This window comes from Pithys albifrons, chromosome 20 (genome assembly GCF_047495875.1).
Source record: "Pithys albifrons albifrons isolate INPA30051 chromosome 20, PitAlb_v1, whole genome shotgun sequence".
In the NCBI taxonomy this organism is placed as follows: domain Eukaryota; kingdom Metazoa; phylum Chordata; class Aves; order Passeriformes; family Thamnophilidae; genus Pithys; species Pithys albifrons.
Window position 1 is genome coordinate 5,706,669 of NC_092477.1, and position 27,992 is coordinate 5,734,660.

The window sequence follows — 27,992 nt, forward strand, 5'->3', positions numbered from 1 at the left end:
GGAGAACTGCTGAACTTCAACAGCCCACAGGGAACCAAGGACCAACACCCCAGAAGCAAAAGAGGAGAGGATCCAGCTTCTGGAAACCCATGAGTCCATGGGAAGGGAGAGTCTGGTCTGCATTGCCAGCGAGCAAAGGCGAGGGAGGGCGGAAGGAGGAGAAGGAATGGGCAGGTGTGGTGTGAATTTACCCAGCTGCACACAAGCAAACCTCTGACGGGTGTGAGTGAGAGCCAGAGCAGGGCAGCTGTGCAGGAGCTGCTGCCCAGAGCAGGAACAACGTGGGCTGGGATGAAGGCAGAGGAGCTCTGTGCTCCTGGCTGTGCTAGTGCAGAGGCGTCCGCTCCCTTTGCACCGGAGTAAATGACAACACAAGTGCAGGGATACGGAGAGTCTGGCTCCAAACATGCAGCATGTTTGCTGGACTCGGGATGGGAAATGAATCCCCTCCAAGGATATTGGCTCACTAAGAAGGTGTTCTGCTCCTTGTGGCTCACTGGAGCCAGTCTTCCTGCTTTCTCAGCTAATTCCCCATCAGTTTGCTCCTGATTTGCTCTTGCTCTGACAAGCCACAATGAATTGCACTGTAATTCCATTTCTTTCAGCATTTGAAATCCCATTCTACAAGCCCTGCTAATCAGGTGATGAAAATCTATAAGGAAACCTTCCAGGGCCACAGCCAGAGCCAGGATATCCTAAAGGCATCAGTCACACGGCAAGGAGGGCTGGGCTGCGGCCCTCAGGTCCAAAGGTGTGGAAGGAGGTGCCCATGGGCTGAGCCTGTGGGAAAGGGGCTGGTGCCAGGGCGTCATGACCTATGGGAAAGGGGCTGGTACTGGAGGATTGTTACCCAAAGGAGGGCTCGCACCGATACGTACACAGGCGGAGGGAGAGGGCTGCAGTTCGGGAGTCCGTTCTCATCGAAGGCGTTGAGGTCGCACCTGCACCAGTCTTCGATAACATCGCCTTTCCCCGAGCACCAGTATGAGCTCATCAGGGCTCCCTTGAAGGCCTAATGAGAACAAAAAGTGTGAACATGTGTGCTAAGCACTCAGTGAAATCCGGCCAGTGGCTCAGTCGCACGGTGCTGAGCATCACGAGTGGGTGTGTGTGCAGAGCCCTGGGATCAGGATATGTGAAATGGGGAGGATTTGTGTCCTCCCCATCTCTGCAACAGACTCATTGCATGGCCCTGGGCACGTCCCTTCACCTCCCTTTTGTTTAACTCCTCTCATCTCTGAGTGCTGCTTTTGGACTGGGGACGGAGAGTATCTGCACAGTCCTATGGATGGGATCTCCTGTGGTAGAGGAGCCTGAAAGAGCACAAACAAAAGTCCTTTTGGGACAATGGACATCATACACCCGGTACCTGTACACTACTGCTGCATAAAATGAAACTCTTCCACTTTTCCATATGTCCATCTGCCCTGCTATTTCTGTTCCCCTAAGAATAATGTATTTCCTATGTTCTCAACAAGGCAGAGCAGTTCCATCCTTCTCACAGGTTTATTATTCATACAAACTTTCCTCCTGCAAGCAAAGTTCTGCTTTATTCACTTGCCTAAGGAACATTCACAAGCAAAACAGAAGTACCTGGAAGAAAAAAAAACCAACTGGAAAATGCTTGCAGGCTGTCCCCAGTCTGACCAGCAGCACCTCCAACTGCTCCTAATGATTCTAATGGATCCTTGGAATAACAGCATTCACCTGCTGGGGTCTGTATTCCCAAAGCCACCCAGGTCTTCCCTGTGCTCATCCCAGAGCTTGGGGTGCTTGGTGTCATTCCCACACTGCAGGATGGGCCACCCCTCACTCTGTATCTCACTGTAGTTCAGACATCATGGATTTATGGTGGTTTCTCCCACTGCCCTTTGCCTGTAATTAAACCTCCAGCTTGGAAGACTTGGAAGAGTCTCTCCCTGAACACACACACAGAGCCAATGTTCAACCCAACCCTGTGAAGCTACAACGCCCAGCTAGCATAATCAGAACACCGAAACACCACCCACTGAAACAAAGCTCTGTAATGCTTTTGACCTTTTAAGAGGCATAGTTTTGAGGTGAAACACCTTCATGGGTTCTCATCCACATTGAACAGCCTTGCTTGCAGCAGCACTACTCCTCCAATGGAAAGCTGCCTGCGGAAGCCTGGCCCTGGCGATACTGCCCATGCTGCCCGGGTACGCCTTAGAGATAAAACCGTGCCCTTTGACGAGCCCAGGGACAGCTCAGGCTGCAGCATTCAGCAGAAAACTCTAGGAAAAGCGCCATCCTGGGGAGGCTTCTGAAAGCAGGAGGTATAAATAGAGCCTGACGTCAGGGCTCCCATTGTCCATGGTTTTGTCGCTCTCCCCAAACACCCCCAGCACCTTTAATGAGGTGGCTCAAGGCTCTCATGTCTGCAAAATTTTCTGCTTCCAGGCATTTAGAAAAAGAGACTGCTCCAGATGGAAAAAGTGGGGGAAAAAAAGGAAAAAAAAAAGGAAGGAAAAAAAATGTGAAAGAAAGAAAATGTGACGTTATTTTACTCTGTTCTTTAGATTTAATTGAAACGCTGGGCTGGAAAGGGCATGCAAAGTAATTGGAGAGAGGGATGAAGAGAGGAGTTTATCTGACACCCAGATAAATGGATGCAGACACACGTCTGCAGCGAGCGGTGGGTCTGTGCTGGATAGGAACAGAGAATGGTGTGTGTAGATGGATGGGGAAGTGTATGCTCTCCCTAGGAAGTAAGATAAATACCCTGTGCTGAGGGTACATGTGTGCACAGACACGCACTGTGGGCGAAGACGGATGTTGGGTGATCCCAGGAAGGGCTGCGCTGTCACACTGACGGCACCACTCTGCTGCCCCCATCCCCAGCTCTGAACACTCCCTCCGTGGCCTCTAACCCAGCTCCTCCCTGCTCATCCCTGACCCAGGGAAGAAATCCGACCTGCCCCATCCGTGCCCTTTATCCAAATCCAGTAGTCAATTCCTCCTGTTTTTCTTTTTCCTGCTTCTAAGTGCGAGCTGGATGAGCAATCCCCTCTGCTCCGCCTGCCCAGCCTCACATACATTTTAATTAGATCCTGCAGGTACCCAGCTGTCATCTGCCTTGTGTCACCCTTCACACAAACGAGGTTAGTGGATGGATGCATCCTCTGCCCGCGCTCATTACGGCGAGCACACCTACGTGCACTAACCGGGTTACCGGCTCCTGCCTCCATCCTGACTGATGCCAAGCCCAGGCTGGGGGAACCAGGCACCCAGGGCTTGTCCATGGCTTGTCTCTCTGTACTGGGCACTGGGGAGGCCACACCTTGAGTCCTGTGTCCAGGTGTGGGCCCCTCACAACAGGAAAGACATTGAGGGGTTGGAGCGTGTCCAGAGAAGGGAACAGAGCTGGGGAAAGGTCTAGAGCACAAGTGGCTAAGGGAGCTGGAAGTATTCAAAATGGAGAAAAGGAGGCTCAAGGGGGGACATTCTTGCTCTCTGCAACTCCCTCAAAGGAGGTTGTAGACATGTGGGGGTTAGTGTCCTCTCCCAGGCAACATGTGACAGGACAAGAGGAAATGACCCCAAGCTGTGTCAGGGAAGGTGTCAACCACATGCAAATCTCCTCTTCCCTTTCTCCTTCTGACAATGTAGCCCAGGATGTACAAGACGGCTCACACAAACCCAGAGAAATGGCAGCTGCCATCACAACAAGGAGCCACATGGCACAGGAAGACCAAGAACAATGGACAAGGATACAGCAAAGGGGCTGAGATCCATCCCATGGGAAGCTGCAGGCCTTGGGAGAGCTTCAGGTGGAAATGAATGAACATGGTACATTCATCCTGACCTGTGGTGGCTGAGGACCACCTTTCTCTCCTGCCTTGGAGTGAGCACTATATGTCTCCTGTCCTTCCCTGCTGCCAAGCTTGGAAATGTGCAGCAAACACTCTCCTGCCTTCCAGGAGAGAGCACCTACAAGAAGTTCATCTCCAACATGACCATCTCTATATTGGATGCCTCATCATGGTGGTCACACCAAGCTGTAAAAACTCAAAAGGGTCTGGAATTGTGAAGGGCTTCCCAGGAACAGCCTTATCTGCTGGGAAAGGCAGCAGCCCCAAACATGCTGTCCGTGGGACCCCAACGCTCCTCTGTGCCCTAAGGCAATTTTATCATTCATTTAAAAGTATCCAAATTGTATTGTTTCCCTGTGAGTCAGCCCATTTAGTTTACGTCCTTCAGTGCCAGAGGGGAAATTTATGAGATGAGAAACTGGCTCAAAACGTTTATTTTCTAGATGACGAGTCATGCCATTAGATATATAGCTTTATGAATCATAGGAACAGCATCTAATTTGCTCTTAAAGGTATAATAGGTCTGACTCCCCACACCCATGCACACACATATATTGGATTGATAGTTCCCCCCTAGGATGGCTAGTTCATTTGTTTTGACACAAGCAAGACTTACAGGACCATAAAGTCCCATCTTACCATAAGCTAAGCCTATTCATAAAAAAAAATATTAGGGAAACGAACGATCAGCTAAGCACATTTATCCTACACACGATTGCATATGGATCTTTCCCCTGTTGTTATTTGTGCTCAGGGGGAGGCCATTTGGCCCCATTTTATGGCTTAGACGCTCTGCAACAGAATAGAGAAGAACATTTCCTTTGTCCTCTGTTAGACCTGGCTGATGGAGGGAGAAGCATTAAGTTATTTCTGACTGTGGGTTTTCTGTTGACATCCCAGGAGAGGTAAGTTATAAGACATGAAGGAACCTTTCAGATCAGCATTTGCAGGACTCAGAGCGCACCACAGGGGTTTGTGTTCACAGATAGGATACTGGAAAGGGCATGTGTTGGGTGCTTATTTGAGAATATCATGGCTGATGGGGCATGAAAATCCAGCTAAGTTTCTTTGTGAATCTAAGTTTCTTTGTGGTTGGTGTTCACAACTCAGTTTGTGGAAAAATTAAAAAGGAAATACACAGAGAAAAACAACCACACACAGGCTGGGCAGAGATGTGCTGCAGATAGTGGAGATGAACTGGAAGCTGGAAATTTGGTTCAGTTTAGATTTTTCACTGTTTTCCCAGTGTTTGCTGGTTTGTTCTTCTTCTTAATATTGAAGGAGAGGGAGAAGAGTGAAAGCAGGCTGGGTCATGCCAGAAGACAGACTCAACCCCATGTCCAGGGACTTGGCAGCCAACGGAGACACCCTGTCCCCTTCCATTTGCAGGATGGAGATAGTGCCTGCACACCACCACCACCACCACCACCTTCCCTTGGGCACAGACAGGAGCCACTGGAGGAGGCAGTGGGCTGCCTGGCTTCCAGCAAACCTTGTCACCCCATGATGCCTCTCCATCTGGCACCTGACAGCACAGAGCCACTGACTCTGGTCGCAACAGACTCCAAGCAGTCTGTGAATAGCAAGAACAACAGTGACAGTTCATCAAGGGAAAGAAGAGGGGATTTAGGCTCAAGTAGGGATTTCACAGCCTCAACAGGATGCTACCATAATGGCAGGGTGGCTGAAGGAAAAGCTTTCCATGCCCTTCCAGCAATGCTCAGTGCTGCTAACAGGAAATAAATGCTGCTCCTTAGTCTAGACATCTCTCGAAGGAGGAAGGCCAAGGATTTCCCAGGCCAGAGACTCTTTCCAGGATCATGCAATTTGCATCCGAAAGTCTGCTCCAGGTTCACAGCAGAGGAGGATGAAGTTTCCCTACTGCTGTTGGCAGGTGATCTCATCCTGTGCTGCTCACACCCTCCCGGCCTCCGCTGCCTCTCCCCCGGGAGCAGGATCACCAGCACTTCATCCTGGGAAGGCACATCCGTGGTCTGCCGGAAAGGTCAGGGTGCTGGAAGGGACCCAGGATGGGCAGCATCCTGGTTTCTGTTATTTATGGGATCCGAGGGAGCAGCAGAGGACACTGTAAAACCTGGCAGCAGGGGAAATAAAAGCCCTTATGCTGCAGAGAGTCCCGTCCTGGGGAGCCGGCTCCGCTTTCACACCTCGGCACAAAGCTCCCCATTATAGCCTGATCCAGGCGTCACAATGCGGCCATTCTTCCCCTGGAAACTAGAGCTGGATGTGGGCTGGAGCTGCAGCAGGATGCTTAAGGCTTCGAGGAGGAGGACAAGGGCCAATTAGCAGGTATTAAAACAAAGCCACAACAAATAAAAAGAAACACATCCCAGACCAAACCAAAACAAAACAAAAACAAAACAAAAAACCCCAAAACAAAAAAAAAAACAAAACACCTCAACCACACAAACGATGTCCCCATTTGCCTGGACTCCCTGTCAGCCTTGGTGGTGGAAAAAGAAATTCCTGGCACTGGCTCCCCATGCCTTCAGGGGCTGCTATGGGGAAGCTGCATGTGTGCAGGGAGCACTGTTGTTTTCCAGCAGCTCTGCCACCGGGTGCTGTGTGGGGCCAAAGTGAGTCCATGGCCTTGGGGACACCTTTCACCTTGGCCAAGGCCATCATGCCAGCCTGGGGATACTAAAGTGGACAGCAGTGACCATGCTCTGCTCAGCAGGAGATGGCTCCTTGGGGCCAGTGGGTGATCATAGGCAAGAGGTGAAAGGAACAATGTGGAATTTTGCTCCAGCCACAATTGCCATCTGAGCTGGTGACCCCCAGCACTACTGGCTCAAACATACTGTGGTCCATGCACAGGCAGTGAAGAAGCTCTCACTGAGAGCCCTGCCAGGGTCCCAGCTGCATTCTGAGCTCCTGCCGAAGCCAATGGGACCAGCAGCAGAGGAACGTGCCCCCCAGCACAGGGATGTGCCCCCCAGCAAGCCCCCCACCAGGGGTTGGGCTGTATGTGCTGCGAGGGGGCCGTGGCTGCAGCAAAGACTGAGATTACTCAATTTTCAAATTAAACCAAGGTCCTACGGGTCTTCTAAAAATCCAGGCTCCACATCCATTTGTTTCCTTAAATACACACAACGGGGGTTTGAGTCCATTTCCCACTAGGAGTGAGATTGATCTCTCCTGCCTCCCTTCTTCACACTCCCCTCACTACGCCACCCTCTAAGCATTTCTGCAGCTGGACAAGCTGCTCCACGGGAGCAGCTTTGTGCTTGTTTCAGTGGGGTATTTTTGGGGGAAAACAAACAAACCACAAACAGGAGGGATCACTCTGCTCAACATGCCTTCTCTTTTCTCCTCTCTGCTGGCCACAGCTGCCCTGTGGCTCCCGTCATGCACACGGGCATCCCTTTCAAAGGTGCTCCTGGGAGGGATGCGGGAAGCAGGACATCCCTGTTCCTCCCAGGGCCTCTTGCCTTCCTGCAGCCCAGCTAGGGGACAAAGAGGTTTGCAGAAACCTGGGCTCTCACTCTCTCAGGCTGTGCCTTTGAGTGGACTCTACCTGGGGTGATGTGCAGCTCTTCTCTTCTTTGACTCCAGGATTTTTGCTAGAGGGAAAGCACTCAGGGTCACCACATCTCTTCTCTCCCACCACACACACTCAACAGCATCCTGCCCTTGAGGTGTTGGGGGCATTTTGCCAGCAGAAGCCCCACCACAGATAGAAGCTCTTTGATGTTGGGCTTGGCCAGCCACTGACACTAGTGGAGGTTTCTTCCACAGCCCTGCAGTGGAGAATCTCCTCCAGCTTCATCTGGACACAATAATAGAGGGACCACTGTGGTGTCTGCACTGCTGCAGAGCACAAAAGGAAGCAGAAGAGAGATGTTGGCATTGATCAAAACATGATGCAGGTTCCAGAGACATCCAGAGAGGTCCCTGGAAGGTGAAGCTGAGGTCACAGCCTGCCTGGATCTTCCATCTTTTTGAACTTACTGTGTGAGCAGTCAGACTGAGCAGCAATGGAGTTACAATAGTAATGGTGCTATAAACTTACTTGGACTAGTTGATGGTCATCAACTTACTGGGACCAGTGTAGAGAGGACTCCAGCACTGTCTCTGCTCCAGCAAACAGTCTTGCTGTGAAACCTTCCACCCACAAACACCTCAATCATAACAACTATGAAAAAGACATTCAGCAAAACCCTTCAAAGGTGTGGACCTTCAAACACATCTCCTTGATCCCTTGCCCAGCACTGCCACGGTCCCCAGCCAGGCTGAAGCTATCAGTGGCCAGGCTGAGGCTATCAGTGACCAGCAAGTTCTCTGACCAACATATTAAACCACAGGGAGAAACAAAAGAAACTCCCAGCAGGGGCTCAATCTGTAGTTTTCATTGCATCCAAGAGGGAAAAGAAGGACTTGATACACTGTTCCTTCCCACTGCTGGGAGCAGGAGTGGTGCTGGAGCAGGGCTGGGAGGACAGATCACACACAGCTGAGAGTTTCCTTGAACTCACAGTACAAATGCCTCTGGACAAATGCTCCCTCAGCAGCAAAAAGCTCCCGGAGCTCTTTAAATTTCAAGCCATTACTTCAAAGCAAGAGCAAAAGAGCAACTCCCAGTGACATGGCAATAAAGAGTTTTCTAACTTATTTCATATGGGCAAAGTAATATATTTTCACCTAATCTACCTCTTGGAAATGGTCAGTTTTAGCTGAAATCAAACATGCACACAAAGAAAAATCCCAAATCAGCCCAAGGCAGACACCCAGTGTGAAACTTAAACCCGAGCACTTAAGAGTCTGGCAAGGTCATCAGCAACCGAGAACGTGGCCTTGGACCGGGCTGGAGCTGTAAATTTTAAAAAGTACGTAACTTGCTGCTCTGAGGCAGATGAAAAGACAAACCTATTGAAAAAAGTACACATATTGAAGAGGGCAAAATGTCTTTCCCTTTGTCTTGCCTCATATCTGCTGCTGGCCTTACATAGGAAAAATTTCAGCCAAGTTTATAGAAGTTAATATCCACCTTATTCATGACCTTGCTTTCTCTCTGTACACATGAAGCATTAACTATGTGGACATATACAGAAGGAGAAATTATTATTTTTAATTAATTATTATTTTTTAATAGTACAGGGGAATTGGAATGTGCCTGCAGTTCTCAGAAGGCCAGCACTTGCTGTATGTATTGAGGATCATCCATGCCAGCAGTGAAAGGCAGGCAAGGGAGAGCTCCACTGTGGATGCTGTGCTTGGAGATGGCTTGGCTTAGCCCAGGCACCTGCAAATCATGTTTATGCCATGGGTGAACACCACTCTGCTAGTGCCTGGGATTGCCCTGGCCTCCTACTTAGTGCTGAAAAGGACATTTCATCATCCAGATGGTACATGAGCTGCTCCCAGTGCCACCTACCCTGTGGGAGCCTCTCATGGAGTGCAGAGAAAGGTCATGGTTAAGCCCAGTGGCTTTCCAGGGTAACAGCACACACTGCTGGTTCTCGGTGACAGGGTGATGTCCCCATGGTGGTGGCAGCCCCCCACCACCCCCAGACCCCATTCCCTTTTGTGATTATCCTCCCTGCTTTCATGCTCATGGGAGGAGGTAAGGGGAAGGCACATCACTGCCCCTGTGAGCATCCCTCATAACTGAGCTCACAATGCCATGACAGGATGTGGATACATTCTCACACAGGTAGCACTATCTCCACCAAACCATCCCCTCCAGGGCAGAGGCATTGCTCTCCTCAGTTCCATGTCCTCCAGAGAGGCAGATACAGCTCTGCCCAGCCTGGCAAAACCTCCAGTGCTGAGAGCCAAGGTCTGTATTGTGGTGGCAGCAAATCCATCAGCAGTGGTGGGATACAGCTCCCAGGCACTGGGATATATCCCTGCCCACAGGGACAAGGGCAGAAAGCGAAGGAGAGGGAAAGAAGAAAAATCCTGCAGGGGAGAGGCTAGTGGAGAGAAGGGCAAGAAGAAAGCTGGGGAGGAAAAAATGGAGGGAGCAGGACAGCAGGTCAGAAGTGAGTGAGAAGGGGAAAGGAAAGTGCTGGAGCTGATGGAACACGAGGGATTCATGCTGAGGGAATGGGAATGGCCCAGGAAAGAAAAGGAGAGACTGGGAAGTCAAAAAGCACTCTCTGTGTCATGCTGCAGGAAGGTTGGGTTTTGTCTTGGATGGGTTGTAGGGATGGGGGGGATGAGAGCGTCTGCCATTAAGTCCACAGCCAAACCAAGACCCAGTCTAGCTGAAGGGGGTGTTCAGAGAAGGCAGCATGAACTGACCTGCCACCCACCCCAGGACTCTCTGCTGTGGATAGCAAAGGTGACCTGTCCTGGCATGTGCTGCTCACTGACAGCTCCCAGTGTCCCCTGGGCATCCACTCTGGCTCCATCCTCTATCCTGCAACTGGACAAATCCCTCACCCTGTCACCTCTAGCCCCAGGCCCACTGATCAACAGCTCCCAGGGTGAGGGGAGAGCAGACTCACACACACCACCTTTACACAGACGGGCTCCCAGGGGATGCCACTCCATTCCTGGGTGAGCAGGTGGAAGGTGGAGAAGGGGTGCACGGAGTGCAGCCCCCAGGGAGATGTCTGAGGTGTCTCTGATTTGGTTGCCTCGTTGGGGTTGTGTTTGTGTTTGTTTGCTGGTTTTCCCAGCCCTTCAGCAGAGAGCACAATGCGGGCTGTGCTCCAGCTGCAGCTGAAGGGGCCAGCCCTCACAGGAACCAGGGGAGGAGGGAGGGAGGGAGGGAGGGAGGGAGGCTGCTGCTTCCCAGGTCAAGGATGTGCCCCAAGTGAGCACAGCAGCATGGGCAGGGCTGGGGAGAGAGGTGAGGAAGAGGAGGAGGAGGGGACCTTGCAGCCAGGATCAGAGAGACAGGGCTAGGAGGGGGAGCTGCTGATGAACGGTGTCAATGAGGATCCTTCCAGATCCTGCTTGTTTTCACTGTTACCCCTTCCCCAATGGCTAATCTACCTCTTGTATCCCAAAAGAAATGTCTTCCTGCAGACTGCTGCTGGGAAGCATATCTTTCTTGCTTGAAGGAAACCAGCTTTTCCACTGCTCTCTCTGTACCTCATCCCAGCACTGCCTTGGACATGCTGATAACAGCAGGTCAATGTCTACACAAGAACTGTCCAGTGGGAACACCAGGCATAGGTGGGGAAAGAATGTAGGAAGAAAAATAGGGGGAGAAAGGGAGATTGTGGGAAGAGCTGGAAAGACAGGGGAACTAAGGTATGGAAGTCAGGCACAGGTGCATGGAAGAACCAGAAGGCTTGATAGATGGGAAAGCAGGGACAAGATCCAGAAATGGACAAGGAGAGACAGTCCCCATAAGGGACTAGGGTGTCAGGAGAAGCATGGGGTGTTTTCTGACCACGGATCTGGTAAGAGGATGAAGCATCATTCCTGGTGGTCACACAACCATGTGCCAGGATTGTATCCTGACCTGTAGCCTTCTGCATGCCACCCACAGCTGCTGAGTGCTGGCTCACTCTAGGCATCCTAATCAAGTGCAGGCTCGGTGCTAATAAGTGACCTGAAGCAGGTCTGTGATTTTTGGACTTGAGATTGGGGTCAGAGGGCTGCAGAGGGGGATGGGGGTGGCAGCGAACCGAAAAAGAGGGAAATCAATCTCCACAGGATTAACACTGAAGCTCTTGCAGGAGTCCAGCCCCAGGAAAGGGTGATCTCCAGCCTGGCTGGCCCCTCCTGGAGTAATAGTGACCTCCTGTGGCTGTGGGACTGTCCCAAGGGGCTGGTTGTTCCCATTCTCTGCAGCGGTGCTTTGCAAAGCCAGGCTTCAGCCCTGCAGGGCTTTGGCCACTTCACACACATGTGTGTCCAAGATTTCCAAGCCAGGAATGAAGGACTGAGCTGATCATGCCTGGCTCTCGAGACCCCTCCACAGGACACATCCTGCACACCGGTGTGTGGACACTGGGAAACAGTGTGGCCTTGGCTGCTTATGGCATTGCCTTCACTGTACCAAAGGCAGGGAGATACAGGTCTGAGAGGGCTGACACCATCCCGCAGCGTTCCCCTCCAAACATATACAGGTGAACATCACCCTGCTCCAGGGAACCCAACATTCCTGCACCAACTGAGGAAGGCAGACTGGAGAGGGGACTGAGAGAATCACAGAAGTGGGGCTGGTCCCTCACTGGCTCACTCACCTCCCTGGTGTCGTTCTCCTGGATCAGGGCATACAGAGGCACCACCCGGTTGATCTCCAGCAGAACCGGCGTGGGGCTGAGCTGCTCCTTGCCAGGGCGCCGGCACAGATGGCAGGTGGAGGGGCAGCGCCCTTTCTCCTCGCAGTGAATCTCCACACCTGAGATGAGGTGGTCATCAGACAGCATCTGTGCTGTCAGCAGACCTGACAGGTACGTGATGAAGGGCATGGATTTCAACTCCTTCTTGTTCCCAAGCTCAGTTGTTTCTGGTTTAGGGAGAGGGAAGAAACCAAACAACATGAAATAAATCTCAGCACGGTCCTCTTCCCAAACTCAAACTTCGTTGTGGCCAGGATAAATGCAGCTGCTGAAGGTGTAGGCCAGGTGAGAGCAGAAAACCATAAAAGTCAAGGAGAGAAGCAGAAAATCAAGACTTGCAAGTCATTGCTTGGAATTCTGAGCATTTTCACTTCTAGAGCACTTCTAGAGAGACAGAACTAATCATGTTCTTCTTCTCTTTTGTAACTTTTAACTTGTGTTCTTTTTTCCTCTTTTCTAACTTGTATGTTCCCTTTCTATGCTCCCAAATGAAACAAAACCACCTCAGTATTATCTTCACTGCAGAAGAGAAATCTACCCAAAGGGATGAAGCCAAAGGGCTGAGTGCTCTCACCCACACCCCAAGGCCAGCCCCCTCTAGTCTCTGTGGTCTTTAGGTTGTTTTTTTGGGTAACACATTATCCATGGTGCTGAGAAGGACCTAAAGAGGCTGCAAAGAAGAAACATGGAGGGGATGAAGCCCTTGGCAGGGGCAGTAAGCAGGTATAGAAACAAACTGCACAGATGGAGGCATTACCAAAGCCAAACTATCAACACACTGCTTCCAGGAAACATTCAAGCCTTTAAACCCCACTGTGAAAGCTCCCAGTGGCCTTAACCACAAGCAGACTAACTTCAAGAGCCTTTGATTTGCTCTGTGTCAGTCCAAACACTTGCTAAGGCCAAGAGAAGTATCTATCACACCTGGTGATGCTCAGAGCAAAGGAGACAAGACTCCCATCTCTGTCCTTTAAATTTCAACACTTTGTCTAGAGATGGGTTGATCCAGGAAGGAAGGGCCAACTTCCATACCCTGGTGTCACACTTATGGAAGAAAAGCCTTTCTCCATCCTGTGCCCAACATTATGAGCTGGATGGCTGCTGCCTCCAACCACAACTTCCCAGTCCCAAGACGAAGCTGAAGAGGAGCAAGGGCTGTCTCAACACCCTTGGCTTGCAGGGACATGCAGCTGATCTGGCAAGGCACTAGTCAGTTAGAAATACAAACAAACACAATATTCATTCATGACTCCCAGAGCCCTCCAGGGTAGGGACAGCCCTTCCCTGCTGTCTGGCTGTCAGGGAACACTTCTGTGCACAGGATCAAAGCTGTCACAGGAAGAATGAGCAAATTCCAACCAACCCATCCTTTAGTGGAATAAAAGGGGGGCAGTTGCTATGATAAATTAAAGCAAGGCTGTGAGGAGATGTCTCAACATCTAGGGAGACACTGGTGTGCACAGACATGGAAAATTGGAGTTGGAGCTGGTTCTTGGAGAGATTATTTTCTAGAAGACCAGCTCCAGGCAACTTCAAGTCTCATAAGGGAAAGCCACAAAACCTTAAAAAACTGGGTAGCTCAAAAAAAAAGGAAGAGTTACAGGGAGATACCATGAGCCTCTTCTCGCCTCTGGATAAGAGTAACATCTTTTTACCATCACTACTGAAGTACAGGTAGAAGAGAAAGGAGATAATTACACTTCTGGGCTGCAAAGCTTCTTCAGCAGAGCTGAAGCAGTAACTTCAGAGATCTTCCATGGGGAAGGAATTTTTGGAGCCATGCTTTAAAGGGAGGACAGGGAACACAGAGATAGACAATGGAATCAGTTATCTCATGATTGGCAATAGGATATCAAACCTTCCTTTCTGAATTATTTGCTTTATAGCTAAGAATTATAGACCACTATAATCCACCCAGAGGGAGCAAAGCCATTTAAGGAGAACCAGTCATAAGGTGGAGTTTCACGGGGGAAAGCAGAGTTCTGAAAGTCAAGTAAGGTAGAAAACTGTGAGTGGCTGTCTGCAGTTAATCCTCTTTAGAACAGATCCTAGTCACATTGGGGAAAAGAATTTCTGGGGGACATAACAGGTTTCTGTAGCTGAGCTCACTGGTTCAGTGCACTGGCAAGGGATTCAAAGTGTTCCCTCGTACCCAAAAGGCTCTGGGTACAACTCCAGAGGAGGAAAATGAAACAGGACATGGCTCAGCAGAAGGAGACTGGCTTAACTGCCAAACTGCAAGCTCTCATCCAGAGCAGCACTTGGAAGTCATGGAACAGCAATTCCTGGTAGCTTTTGTGCAATGAGCTTGGGGTGTTTAAGTATAGCCCTAACAAAATAATCATCCCGTTTCTGCTATTGAAACCTATCAGGGAGCACCTGCTGCAAACCCTGCTTGTGATTCAGCTCCTCCAGAGCTGGGGAGAGACAGCAAGTAGGAACTGCTGCTGCTCATCTACTTGCTCAGGGGGTGGAAAGCATCAGCTCCAGGAGTTTCATCCCTAGAATGCTGAAGATTTCAACAGAGACGGTGTTTCCTTCTTGTCCCGCCCAGATCACCCACCACTCATGGCATCTCACAGAGGATTTACTCAGATCGGAGGTGTTTTCTCTCCAAAACATATTCCTGGACCTGCCATTGCAAGTGTAGCCTGGGAAGAAGGGATTGGGGTCCCTCTATCTCCCTTTCTCCTACCTCTGAGACAAGTTCTGGTTGTCTCCTCAGCTCCCTGGAGAGAGGGCTCAGGGAGGAGCCCATTCTCTCCATGGCAAACCCAAGAGAGAACTGAGGAAACATCACATGTTTCTGGAGGCTCAGCCCAGCTTTTATTACCTATATAGAACACAATAACATCCTAGAACACTCTGATTACTCCTGCAAAGCCTTTTCTTCACTCCTGGGGAAAGGCTTTGCAGGTGATCACTGTGAGAGTGCTCCAAAGGTCCCATTCTGGCAGAAGGATGAGGCTCAGCTGCTGGGGCTGCAGCAGGGAGGATACAGGGATTCCTTATCACCCTTTGAATCTGAACATGCTTTTCCTAACACTGCTGGCAACTCAGCTGAACCCTGGCAACATCTGTTTGAACGCAGAGCACCGCGGATGTGGTTGAATGCATCACAGCAACTTGTGGGAGTTATTAGTTTGTTTGTCTGAAATATGTATTTAGAAAAAAACCAAAAAACAACAACACAATAAAATAAATTAAATAATAGCCTTGGGCCAGGCATCAGGCCTTGCGTAAGAAAGGGAGGATGAGCAGCACAAGGGTGTGCAGAGGTACCACTTGCCTGTTGGGGTGCCTGGCTCTGTCTCTGGGCTCCACTAGCATCTTATAATCCCACAGCACAAAGTGACTGCACACTGGGGTCCCTGCTCAGGATGCAGCAGTTGCTGATGTGTGGAAACAATTCCAGCATTACCAGCAGCACCTCCTGGTGCCTGGACAAGAGGGGAGCATGATAACATCACTACTCTAACAATAACAACAGCATAATACCTAATTCCTTTGCATTGGAGTGCTGTTTGGTCCTAAGAGCTCCCAGGAGACGATGGGCTTGCAAGTGGTCCAGCATTTTATACAGCATCTCTTCCAAAATATTCCCAAGACATTCCAAAACTGGGAATAACTCCACTTCCCACAAGAATGCAGCAACATCAGGGGTAGGATGTGGTAGCTCTTCAAGAGCAAAAATGCTGGGAACAAGGGGAGGAAAAGTCTCTCCAGCTCAAGTTGTAGAGGGAACGTCAGGAACTGACCCAGATAGGGATTCCTCCAGACTCAGCAGGTTAAGCCCACCAACACCAACGGGCTGCTCAGCTGTGCTAAGGACCTGGGTTTTGCATTTCATGCAAGGAAGAGGGAATTCTGTTCCAACTTCCCTGTACACCACCTTCCTTCCACTGGAGAGACCCAGTGCCATCACAGGCAGGGCAGTGGGGACTTCCAGCCAGGACACATCTGCTGGCACACCCACTGCTGGCAAATCCATTGAAAGGGAGTTAGAAAGAAAGTCAATAGATGTGTTTAGAATTTCTCTTGCATTGAGACATTGTCAGTGCGGTCACCACCAGGTCTGTGAAAAGTCTGGACAGATTCAGTGCTGCCAACTGTTAGTGATGGGCAAAACTATGCTGGGGCTGGGAGGAAGGAGTGGGTGCAGTGTCTGGGGGAGTCATCTGTCCTTCTCTATCGTATGTATCCATGTGTGTAAGAAGGATAGGACAGGACAAAGGGCAGATTTAGACTAGATATTAGGAAGAAATTCTTCCCTGTAAGTGTGGTGAGGCTTTGGCACAGGTTGCCCAGAGAAGCTGTGGCTGCCCCATCCCTGGAAGTGCCCAAGGCCAGGTTGGATGGGGCTTGGAGCAACCTAGGCTAGTGGAACATGTCCATGCCTATGGAATGAGATGAGCTTCCAACTCAGACCATTCTGTGATTCCATAAAATACAGTATCGGCCCTGCTGCTGGGACCTCCAAGCAGCCACCAACACCCACATCTCGGGGATCACACGTGGGCAAGGAAGGACTCCCGAAGGAACCACTACCCAACTTTTGAGACACGCAGCCATCCCATGGCACGGCATTCCATATGGGAATGCCATCCCTCGGGCGAAGGCAGGGGCTCAGTGCGGCCGGGGGGGTGCAGGATGCGAGCGCAGACCCCGCAGTGTGCGCGCCGGGGCTCGCACAGAGCAGCCCGCGGGACCCTCCGCCGAGGCGGGGGATGCCGGTCCCGGTCACGGCGGGGCAGTTGTGGCCGTGGCGGTCCGTGAGGCCTTGCTGCCCTCTCGTGGCACCACGGCAGGACCGCGCTGAGATCCCGGGATACGGCACATCCCGACATCGCTTCCCAGCCTCGCACACCCCGAGGCCCCTCCGCCGGCACTCCCGGGATCTCATCTTTTCATCCTCATCCCATCCATTCACGCCTGGGGAAGAGGAGCGTGGCAGCCCGAATGTGTAACATCCCTGCGTCACCCACACTTGACAGTCCCCTGAAAGGTTTGTGACCCCTTCTCATGTCCTGTTCATAGAATGTTCAGGGGTTGAAATGGACTTTAAAGATCATCGTAAAGACCCAGCCCCTTGCCATGGGCAGCCACACCTTCACTAGCCCAGGTTGCTCCAAGCCCCATCCAACCTGGCCTTGAACACTTCCAGGGATGGGGCAGCCACAGCTTCTCTGCCCAACCTGTGCCAGGGCCTCAGCACTGTCACAGTAAAAAATTTCTTCATAATATCTAACCTAAATTTTCCCTCTTTCTATTTGTACCCACTACTTCTTTTTCTATCACTACAGTTCCTGACAAAGAGTCCCTTTATGTCCACACTGCCAGCCTGGCTCTGCCCACTTGTGAACTCCCATCTCCTTGCTGATGCTCTGCTGAGCTCACTGCTCCCATCCAATTAACCAAACTCAATTAAACACAGAGCCCTGTGCTCTGACACCCAATAAGTGGCCAGAGAGCCACATCACAATGCTCCTGGGACCCCCTGCCTTTTGCTACTGCCCCTCAAATCTGGGTATGATCCCAAAGGTCCCAGCAGGGAGCATCCAGGGGCAGATCATCTTGGTTTCCCACAGGTTGGATAAGATATTGACATACTTGCAAGCCTGAGGTACTAAGAAAAAAAATCCAGAAGAGCTTTTAGAGACCTCTGATAAACCTCTCTAAAAGAGGACTCTATTCAGGTATCCCCTATGAAATTGCTTTGTCAAAGGAACTGGCTCTGCCAACCCTGCGTGGCTCCGAGGAAGAGCCACCAAAATCTGACCTCTGGCAGCATCTCACTGCTCACTCCACTGCCTCTGAGACAGTACAGCCCTGCAAGGATGGCTCCATGACCCCCCCAAATCACCCCCATGGCAGCTGGTTTCCTCCCTGCTCCAACACAGCCACAAGCCCATTTCCCATGGGATGGCTGAGATCTTCCCAGCACTGCCTGCTGGATGGCTGGTGTGGAGCAGCCCCCTGGGACACTCCACCCTGTCCAAGGGTCGCAGGCTGGGTGGCCTTCCCATCCTTCACAGTCATGGTACAATGTCCCCATACCCCAACATGCTGAGTAACATCATCAACTCATCGTTATCACCTCTAATCAAATCCAGAGGCCTTTGTTTTCTCCCCAGGATGCACTGAAAGATTATTTCCTATTCCTACTATTGTTTTTCCTCATCCTGCTCACTTTCAGGTGTGGGTGGCCTCACAATTTCTACCAGACCACCTCGGTTCAATGTTTATATCCATTTTTATTCACTGAAAAATACACCAGGGGCTGAAAGAACATTTCCCTGGTGATGCCAGGAATCTGGAGTGAACCCTGTGTGCCCTACCCGGGCACAACACCACCCCCAGGGAACCACTGGTGCTTGAAACAGGCGAGCTGTAAATCTCACTCTTTTTTTTTTTGCAACTCTGGTCAGGCTTTGCATCTGCTCCACTGACTCTTGAGTGCATCCACTGCCCACATTTGCTGATCCCTGATGCTCCTGATCACTGCTGAGATTTAGGTCCCTTCTAACTGAACTATTCTACTCTAAATAAAGTGGAAAATAACACCAAGAACAGAGGGTGGCAAGACTTGCTGCATTATGCAAGTGCTTTCTTCAGTGCTGGCTGGAGCGGGCGAGCAGTGGAAAAGTGCTGCAGGCAGAGAGGCCACATGCAGGGATTTGGGGAAATGGTTAAACCGAGGACTTGCCTCCTTCCCAGGCAGTGAATTCCTCTGAGTCTGAGCCTCCACCTGCACATTAGCCCTGGGCTGACCATGGGATAGTGCCTGGATGCCACTGGGACCAGTGGAACTGCCGGTGGCACTGGAGATACAGCACTGCTGGTGTGTGAAGGACACAGTTCCCCTGCACCTGCCTGGGGCTCTTCCTGTTCCCACAGAGGAAGCCCCAAGCCATGACATTCCCTGATCTGCTGTGCAGTTCCACGGGGTCACAGTAAAAGGGGTTTCTCTGCCATCTGTAAAACAGAATCATGATGGCTGAGTGAATATGGGGATGGAATGGGATCAGCGATACTGACTCCAGGACTAGGGGTGTGCCTTCCAACACAGCATATCCTGTGATTCCTTGAAATACCAGGAAGAGCACAGCCATGATCCAGTGGCCAAATCCTTCCTCTGGCTACCCCTGCTAGCCTGCAACACCTGACAGGCTGAGGGGTCAGAAAAAAACCTGGAGGGATGAGAAGAGATGAAACTGGAGGGAAATCACTAATCTGTGATTAATGACTCTGGTAATCAGCCCTGCATGGTGTAATGGAGGTGCCAACCTTAACTACAGCCCAGGAGTGAGCAGGCAAGTGGAATGCCCAGGCAACACAAGCTCTTTCCTGATGGAAGGTGAACCCCATAGCTGGTAGTTACCCAAAACCTGATGGTTTCCTGCCGGCACCACTGATCCAGAATTGGGGAACTCCGGGAAAATAATTGAAATCAGCCCTGAGCAAGTCCCTGCAAAAGCACCTGCAGCTGCCCCGTGTTCACTGCAGATCCCCCAGTGCATCACCCTGTCAGCTCTCACAGCTGCTGTTCTGAACCCCAAAATAGTCCTTGCAGTCCTGGAGTCCATGGGCTGCTCCAGCACAGGGTGAGAAATGAGAAAAACCATTGAATGCTCAGGACCCTGCTGGGGGAAGGGGAAAGGGAAAAGGAAAAAGGAAAAGCAAAAGGGAAAAGAAAAAAGGGAAAAGGAAAAAGGGAAAAGGAAAAAAGGGAAAAGGATAAAAGGGAAAAGGAAAAAGGGGAAAAGGAAAAAGGGGAAAAGGAAAAAGGGGAAAAGGAAAAAGGGGAAAAGGAAAAAGGAGAAAAGGAAAAAAGGGAAAAAGAAAAAGGGGAAAAGGAAAAAAGGGAAAAGGAAAAAAGGGAAAAGGAAAAAAGGGAAAAGGAAAAAAGGGAAAAGGAAAAAAGGGAAAAGGGAAAAGGAAAAAAGGGAAAAGGAAAATGAATGGGGAAGGGAAAGGAAAATGGAAAAAAGGGAATAAAGAGAAAGGAAAAGAGGAAAGGATAAGAAATGGGAAAGAAAAGGAGAAGGGAAAGGAAAAAAAAAAACAGGAAAGGGGTTGTTCCCGCACAGCACTGCCTGACCAGGAAAAGGGCAGAGCAACACCCCGTGTGTACCAACACAGCACACACTACACCGAGAAAAACGAAGCAAACGTGTTTCTGTTCCCACTTTTTTTTAATGCCACACTTCCCCGCCAGGACGAGCCACAGCACCCTGAACATCGTCCATCCCCTCTGCCCTCACAGACCACCCTGACCATCCTCCATCCCCTCTGCCCTCACAGACCACCCTGACCATCCTCCATCCCCTCTGCCCTCACAGACCACCCTGACCATCCTCCATCCCCCCTGCCCTCACAGACCACCCTGACCACCCTCCATCCCCTCTGCCCTCGCAGACCACCCTGACCATTCTCCATCCCCTCTGCCCTCACAGACCACCCTGACCACCCTCCATCCCCTCTGCCCTCGCAGACCACCCTGACCACCCTCCATCCCCTCTGCCCTCACAGACCACCCTGACCACCCTCCATCCCCTCTGCCCTCACAGACCACCCTGACCATCCTCCATCCCCTCTGCCCTCACAGACCACCCTGACCACCCTCCATCCCCTCTGCCCTCGCAGACGCCCCCATGCTGTGCCCCCATCCCAACTCGTCCATTCCCGGACTACATCTCCCATCAGCCCCCGCGGCGCGCAGGGAGGGCCCGTCACGTGTGCGCGCGGCGCGCGACGCACGCCGGGAGCGGCGCGGCCCGGGCGGCGGCAGGTGAGGGGCGCGCGCGGGGCCGCGGGGGTGGCGCCCCCTGCAGGCGGGGCCGGGGTGGGATGCAGGGAATGGGATGGGATGGGATGGAGGGAATGGGAAGGGATGGAGAGGATGGGGAGGGGGCTGCCGGGCCGGGCGAGCGCTGCAGGGTGGGAGGGATGGAGGGAAGGGGTGCGGGGTCCGCCTCGCCGAGCCCCCACCCCGGGCTGGGCCTGCAGAGAGGGTCGCACCGGCCCCCTGGGATGGACCTTGGTCGTGTGCTCGGTGCTCAGACACCGCACGGGTTATCCCATCCCTCGATATGCACAATTCCAGGCTGGCCTGGGATAGCGGAAGGTGCCCCTGCCCATGGGAGGAGATGGGCTTTAAGGGTCCCGTAAATCCCAATCCTTGGGTTTCTCCCTGCAAACCCCACCCCGGGGGGCTGCCCTGGGCAGGGGTTTGCAGCGTTCGCCCATTATTTGCACTCATTAATGCCACGAGTGTCAGTCACGACCAAAGCCCGTTGTGTCGCCGCAGATGCTCTTCCTAAAATCCCCCCAGCCACAACAGGAAATGTCTTTGAGCATAAGGAAACCAAACTGGCATAATTCACGGAGTTTTATGGCTTGATCCTCAGCTGGGGCTTTCTGTAATACCCTGCTCTGCGTCAGAGGAACTGGCCTGGGAGGGACCGATAGCAAGAACAACTTCCAGTGTGAGGGAAGAGATAAAAGGAGAAATAATGTAATGTTACCGAGGGCACACTGGCACTCCAGTAAAGGGGGTTGTACATTAAAAGAATATCATACAAATCACCTCTATAAAAGCCCAACCTGACTCAAAATCCCCTCCACCGTTGTTCTTTAATGAAAATACTTGTTTTAAAGGTACCTTTTAATGTAACTTGCAGCACCTGGTGCCTGTGGTGCTCCCTCGTCCTTCCCTAAGTGAGCCTTTTGATGGGTTTCCAAGGAAAGTAGGAATAATGAGCCTGGTATCCTGTGTTTCATTTTTAAAAAGTGTTTTAAAATAACAGATTTTTCATCCCTCAGAGGAAGGTTTCTGTTCTCCATGGCAGTGCCAAGGCTTCTGCTTCCTCAGCTGTGATATGTGTTAAGAAAAATAAGGAAGTGTGCTCGGTGCCAGTGGCAGGACGTGCCTGGAGTCCCCCTGCTTCCAGATCCAGGGATACTCATCCTGTCACTATTGAGGATCAGATCCCAGCTTGGTGCTTGCAGATTCTGCCACACCACCGAGTCCCTTCCTGAAATAAGGGCTTTGAAGGACTGCAGCTGATAAAGTGACTTTTTTTTCTTCCTTCTCTCTATAAACATAAAGAAATTTTCTTTGTTGCAGTTGTTTTCTTGCACGTGAGCAAGTGGTAAACTGAAATACACTGAACCTTTCCCAAGGAGGAAGGAGGCAAACCCAGCAGGGAAGCACGAATGCTGTGTGCATTGAGCCATTACTCAGAAAAAGCTGCCTGTTCACATCCCTCTGCCACCCTCTCTTCATTTCAAAGACTAAGTACTTCCTTCTCCTCCTCTCCCCTAGAAAAAAGGTTTTCTTCCCCATTTTTTAGTGGCAAGGCAATGCAATAGCAAAGGTATTGAAACCCAGTCTACTGAATAATAACTTAATGATGTGAGCCCTGTTCTGTTCCTTTTGAATGGATGGCTGCTTTGGCAGGAGAGCTGCTGGGATCTGCTCCCTGCTGGGAGGGATGGGAGGGTGGAGAAACCTGGATTGAAGCTGAACAGCAACCAGAGTGGTGTAAAACAGAACCAGCAGACAGGAATGAGGTCAACACTGCAAGATTGTGAAATGAGGAATTATATGCAGTTAAGCTGAGTTCAGGGACTAACAGTGAACACTGGTGGAATGTTTGGAGTTTGGATGGTCAGAGTTGTCTTTTAACTCTAGTATTGTTCATACCTGCCCAAACAGTGCCCCACTGAGCCATGTTTAACTGGCATGATGAAACATGGTGCAGCATGGCAGAGGTCAATGAAATACACTGGCATCAAACCTTCTCTCTGTATTTCCAGTGTGCGCAGTCACCCCCAGAACAAATGGAAGCTGACAAAGCATTCCTGCTAGTTTTGCTTCCTGGCAAATTCATGAAACCTTGAGCATTTATTTTGGCTCTCCAGCAAAGCAGAGTGAACCAAGCATATTTATTTCGTTCGTATCTGATGTCACATCTGAATGCAGGTCTCCAGAGGTGATCTATTAATGTCCTAAAGCATCACACCATCTGGTTCCTCTTTTGATGCGCAACATTTTGAACGCTTGGTTTAATCTCCCTGGGTTTCAGTAAATTATGTAAACTTGGAGGCTTGGCAGCAGGAGATGGGCACCATGAGGAGATGATTCAGTCATCAATATCTATTGGGCTACCTTATTGCTGCCATTACACTTCTTTCGGTGCTACTTACAAATGTTGCAAGTGAATAATTCATCACACTGGGAGCTGCAAGTTAGTTTTGAAATTTGCCCACTCTGAGATTAGCTATGACTAATCCTTCCTCCCCAAATGTGCAAAAGCTAACTGGGTTTCTTTTCTGCAGGGTTGGGTGATAAGTCAGAAATAAATTGCATGTATATGTAACTGCTGGTGCTGACATAAATCACATTTCCTTTTTTCTTTCTGGACAGAATTGGAGCACCTTGGAATAGATGTAAGCACAAGACACGGTGCCAGCTAGAGCTGCCCTGGAACGCCATGGCTGCCGCTCCTCATCTCAACTCGGATGCGCTCCGAGAGGTCCTGGAATGCCCCATTTGCATGGAGTCCTTCACTGAGGAGCACCTGAGGCCCAAGCTCCTGCACTGCGGGCACACCATCTGCAAACAGTGCCTGGAGAAGCTCCTGGCAAACAGCATTAACGGGATACGGTGCCCCTTCTGCAGCAAGATCACTCGGATCACGAGCCTGGCTCAGCTGACTGACAACCTCACTGTGCTCAAGATCATAGACACGGCTGGACTGGGGGAAGTGGTGGGTCTTCTCATGTGCAAGGTCTGCGGGAGAAGGTTGCCAAGACACTTTTGCAAGAGCTGTAACTTGGTTTTATGTGAGCCCTGCAAGGAGGCTTCACACCTGCCCCAAGGGCACAGAGTCATTGCCATCAAAGAGGCTGCTGATGAGCGTAGGAGGGAATTTGGGACGAGGCTTGCCAGGCTTCGGGAGCTCATGGGTGATCTTCAGAAAAGAAAAGCTGCTCTGGAGGGTGTTTCGAGAGACCTGCAATCCAGATACAAAGGAGTTCTGCAGGAGTACAGCAAAGAAGAGCGCAAGATCCAGGAAGAACTGTCCAGGTCACGTAAGTTCTTCACCACCTCTTTGTCTGAAGTGGAGAAGATAAATAATCAGGTAATGGAGGAGCAAGCCTACTTGCTGAACTTAGCAGAAGTGCAGATAATGTCCCGCTGTGACTATTTCCTTGCCAAAATAAAGCAGGGAGATATAGCTCTCCTAGAGGAGGCAGCAGATGAGGAAGAACCAGAACTGACAAACACTCTCCCAAGGGAGCTGACTCTCCAAGAGGTGGAACTTCTTAAGGTGAGCCATGTGGGACCACTCCAGATTGGGCAGGTGGTGAAGAAACCCCGGACTGTTAACGTGGAGGAGTCACTCCTGGAAACGGCAGCATCCTCATCGGTATCATTTAGGGAGCCTGACCTGGTGCAGGAAGAGCTCAGCAGCACACCCCACTCCTCACCAGCCAAGCCAAGGATGCCTGAAGCAGCCACGAGCATCCAGCAGTGTCACTTCATCAAGAAGATGGGCTCCAAGGGGAGCCTGCCAGGGATGTTCAATCTCCCCGTCAGCTTATACGTCACCACGCAAGGCGAGGTGCTGGTGGCAGACCGGGGCAACTTCCGAATCCAGGTTTTCACCCGCAAGGGCTTTCTGAAGGAGATTCGCCGGAGCCCCAGTGGGATCGACAGCTTTGTGTTGAGTTTCCTTGGAGCAGACTTGCCCAATTTGACTCCCCTTTCTGTCACCATGAACTGCCATGGCCTGATCGGGGTGACAGATAGCTATGATAACTCTGTCAAGGTCTACACCATGGATGGCCACTGCGTGGCGTGTCACCGGAGCCAGCTGAGCAAGCCCTGGGGCATCGCCGCGCTGCCCTCGGGGCAGTTCGTGGTGACCGACGTGGAAGGGGGGAAGCTGTGGTGCTTCACGGTGGACCGTGGCGTGGGGGTGGTGAAGTACAGCTGCTTGTGTAGCGCAGTGCGCCCCAAGTTTGTCACCTGCGACGCTGAAGGGACCATTTACTTCACTCAGGGGCTGGGGCTTAACCTGGAAAACCGGCAGTACGAGCACCATCTGGAAGGAGGCTTTTCCATTGGCTCCGTCGGCCCAGATGGCCAGCTGGGACGGCAGATTAGCCACTTCTTCTCGGAGAATGAGGATTTCAGGTGCATTGCTGGGATGTGTGTCGATGCCAGGGGAGACCTCATCGTTGCTGACAGCAGCCGTAAAGAAATCTTGCATTTTCCTAAGGGAGGTGGCTATAACATCTTAATCCGGGAAGGACTCACCTGCCCGGTTGGGATTGCCATTACTCCCAAAGGGCAGCTCCTGGTGCTGGACTGTTGGGATCATTGCATTAAGATCTACAGTTACCACCTGAGAAGGTACTCCACCCCTTAAAGGTATGGCTGTAAGCAAAGCCTCTCTTGGCAGCAGACATTCTTCCAACCTCCCAGCAATCCGACAGGAATCAGTGTCAAAGCCTTCAGGAAGATTGTGCCATAACTGAAGGGGATTTAGCATAGAGGTCATCATGTTTTGTGTTTAGAAACAAAATAGCTTTTGTGATGGTGGTGGTGATCTGCTTTTTCTTCTTTTTTTATATAAAATCTATACAATAAGAACAAGCGCAAGGGAAGGGATCCATTCTCTGGAGTATTGGTTCCTTGCTAAGGGACTGGTCACTCCATAAACCTTCTCACCTCCTTATGCCACATCTCCTACACTCACAGCTTTAACCATTGTGTCTTTCTTTGTGCCATAAATGCTGACTAAATCACCCTTCCTTACAGACCTTGCAAGGCAATCCTCCTCTCTCTGTGGTACTTATGAGGAACTGGGTAGCAGTTGTCTGGGCAACTCCTAGAGAGAGCAATTTGGGATTGCAGCACTGCATAAAACGAAATAGCCCTCATCAGCCACACAGAGATGGAGCTCTACTTCCACATTGACTAGGGACAGTTGCCTGTCTCCTGTTTCTCTGGTGTTCAGGAGATCACCCTGTCGTGCCATTTGTGAGCTGTGTCTGTTCCATGTGAAGTGAGTACTGTGCAACTGTGGGAGACCAACCTGAGCTAGAAAATTGCCCTATTTACTACTGAGTAGTGAAAAACCAGGGGTTTTATTACTACTCAGAGCCCTGCTAGGTAGAAGGGGGTAAAAAGGGAGAGGGATAAAAGAAAAAAAATTGAAGGGAAACCTAGGGTTGCTATTTACTGCTGTTTGATTATTAAATGTATTCTAGAAACTGTCTGTGGAAGGTGTATCTGGTTTCATGGGGAGGGGGGAAGGGCTGGGGGAATGAGACTGGGCTATTGTAGAAGATGAGATTAAATGCAGCGTATTGTATGTTCACCTGCACTTCACTACTCTGCATTCCAGACCACTGCATTTAGTTAGCAATAGGTTTCCACTCACCTGCACCTCCTATGTCCAAGTAACTCACTGCTGAGATAGGGATGGGGAGGGGGGGACTATTTCACTTTTATTTTTTTCATACTTGGAAGCACATCCATTGATGCACTGCCATTTTTTCCCTTGCACAGCAAAACACTACATTCCTCAGATTATTTTTTTTTACGGCACCAGCAGGCACCAGAGTTGCTGTTCATCACGGCTTTGGGCCAAATGAAGCACAAAACTGCAGCTGTGTGAACCAAGGCCCCCACAGTGCTACTCTCCTGGCTGATAAATGTGTACCTCAGTGTGGTGCTGCTTGCCCAGAATAGTTTATTGAAGGAAAGATGCATTTAAATAGGGCACAGTGGTAGCATGTTAATCTGCCACAGATAATAGTTACACTGCAGTGCATTTATTTGTTGCTATCAACAACGTAGCTGCAAATTTGGGGGCACGACAGACAATATAAAAGCTGATTTTATGGTGGCTGCCGTGCTCCAGCAAATTGTTTGCTACTTGTCCTACAACATGTTTGCAACAGGTGAATTTTAATTTTAAACTCCCAGATACTTTCCCCTAATGAAACAGCAAAGTGAAACAGGCTTTCAGGCTGCTGCTGCTCCACAGGGGTGTTCGGTAGTTACAGGGTTTGCAGAGGAAGCGCTGGGAGCAGGTCTTGGTGGGATTTTGGGGGTTTTTTCTTCTTCCTGTTGTGCTCAGCTCAAGTGCTGAAGGGGCCAGCACACAAACACAGCTACGTGATGGAGCTGCCCCTCCATCAGGGCAACTTCTGACTTCTCTTGGTATAATGACCCTGAGATTAGCTCAGTTGGTTAAAACTTGGTTGTAATAATGCCAAGGTCATGGGTTCAATCCCCTATGTGGGCCATTGACTTAAGAGTTGGACTCTCGGTGATCCTTGTGGGTCCCTTCCAACTCAGAATAGTCTGTGATTCTGTGAATGCACTGGAAAAAGCTCATGGAGAAGGGAGCTAAGACAGGACGTGTAAGTGGTGCTGAGGGAGCCCAGGGGACTGAATCCCCCTTCCCTCCTGTGTGTGTTTGCCAAGGCTGCCAACTTGCACATCACCATTTCCATCCTCTGCTTCTCTTTTTTGGGGAGGGAGAGGACAGTCACCCAAGGCATGTGACAGCAGTTTGGAGAGCCTTTTTCATCTTGCTTGTGTGTTCTGGGGAGATGATGACGATTACTGGGCCGTGCTGCAGTTAATGACATTGTAACTGAAGGCGTTTTTCCAGTATTATGGCAATGGCAGTTCCTCTCCTTCTGATGTCTTTTAAACATTTCTCCTGCTTCCAAGAACTGCTCCAAGCAGGAAACTACTGTGGACCTGAATAACTGAAGCAATATTATCTATGATAATATGTACCTCTGTCATTTTCTGTTCCCATGGATAATTTTTTTGCAATAAACAGCACAGTACTAGCAA

General features: G+C 50.6%; 2 protein-coding genes across 4 annotated transcripts in view; one reads left to right on the plus strand and one right to left on the minus strand.

The window, feature by feature from the left end:
• ASTN2 (astrotactin 2) overlaps positions 1–27,992 on the minus strand; it is a 314,921-nt gene that overhangs the window by 79,327 nt on the left and 207,602 nt on the right. The window contains exons 17-18 of the mRNA XM_071574082.1: positions 12,002–12,267; positions 879–1,012 (exon numbers count right to left, since the gene is read on the minus strand). Of these exons, the coding sequence (XP_071430183.1) occupies positions 879–1,012; positions 12,002–12,267 (400 nt within the window). The remainder of the gene's footprint in view (positions 1–878; positions 1,013–12,001; positions 12,268–27,992) is intronic.
• TRIM32 (tripartite motif containing 32) lies at positions 20,858–27,967 on the plus strand. 3 transcript variants are annotated; one of them, XM_071574083.1, is made up of 2 exons: positions 20,858–20,891; positions 23,532–27,967. In XM_071574083.1, exon 2 carries the CDS (start codon positions 23,599–23,601, stop codon positions 25,540–25,542), a length of 1,944 nt encoding a protein of 647 aa, XP_071430184.1. In that variant the 5' UTR covers positions 20,858–20,891; positions 23,532–23,598; the 3' UTR covers positions 25,543–27,967. The 3 variants fall into 3 exon arrangements, with proteins under 3 accessions (XP_071430184.1, XP_071430186.1, XP_071430185.1); XM_071574085.1 differs by lacking the exon at positions 20,858–20,891 and adding an exon at positions 22,304–22,400; XM_071574084.1 differs by lacking the exon at positions 20,858–20,891 and adding an exon at positions 22,425–22,479.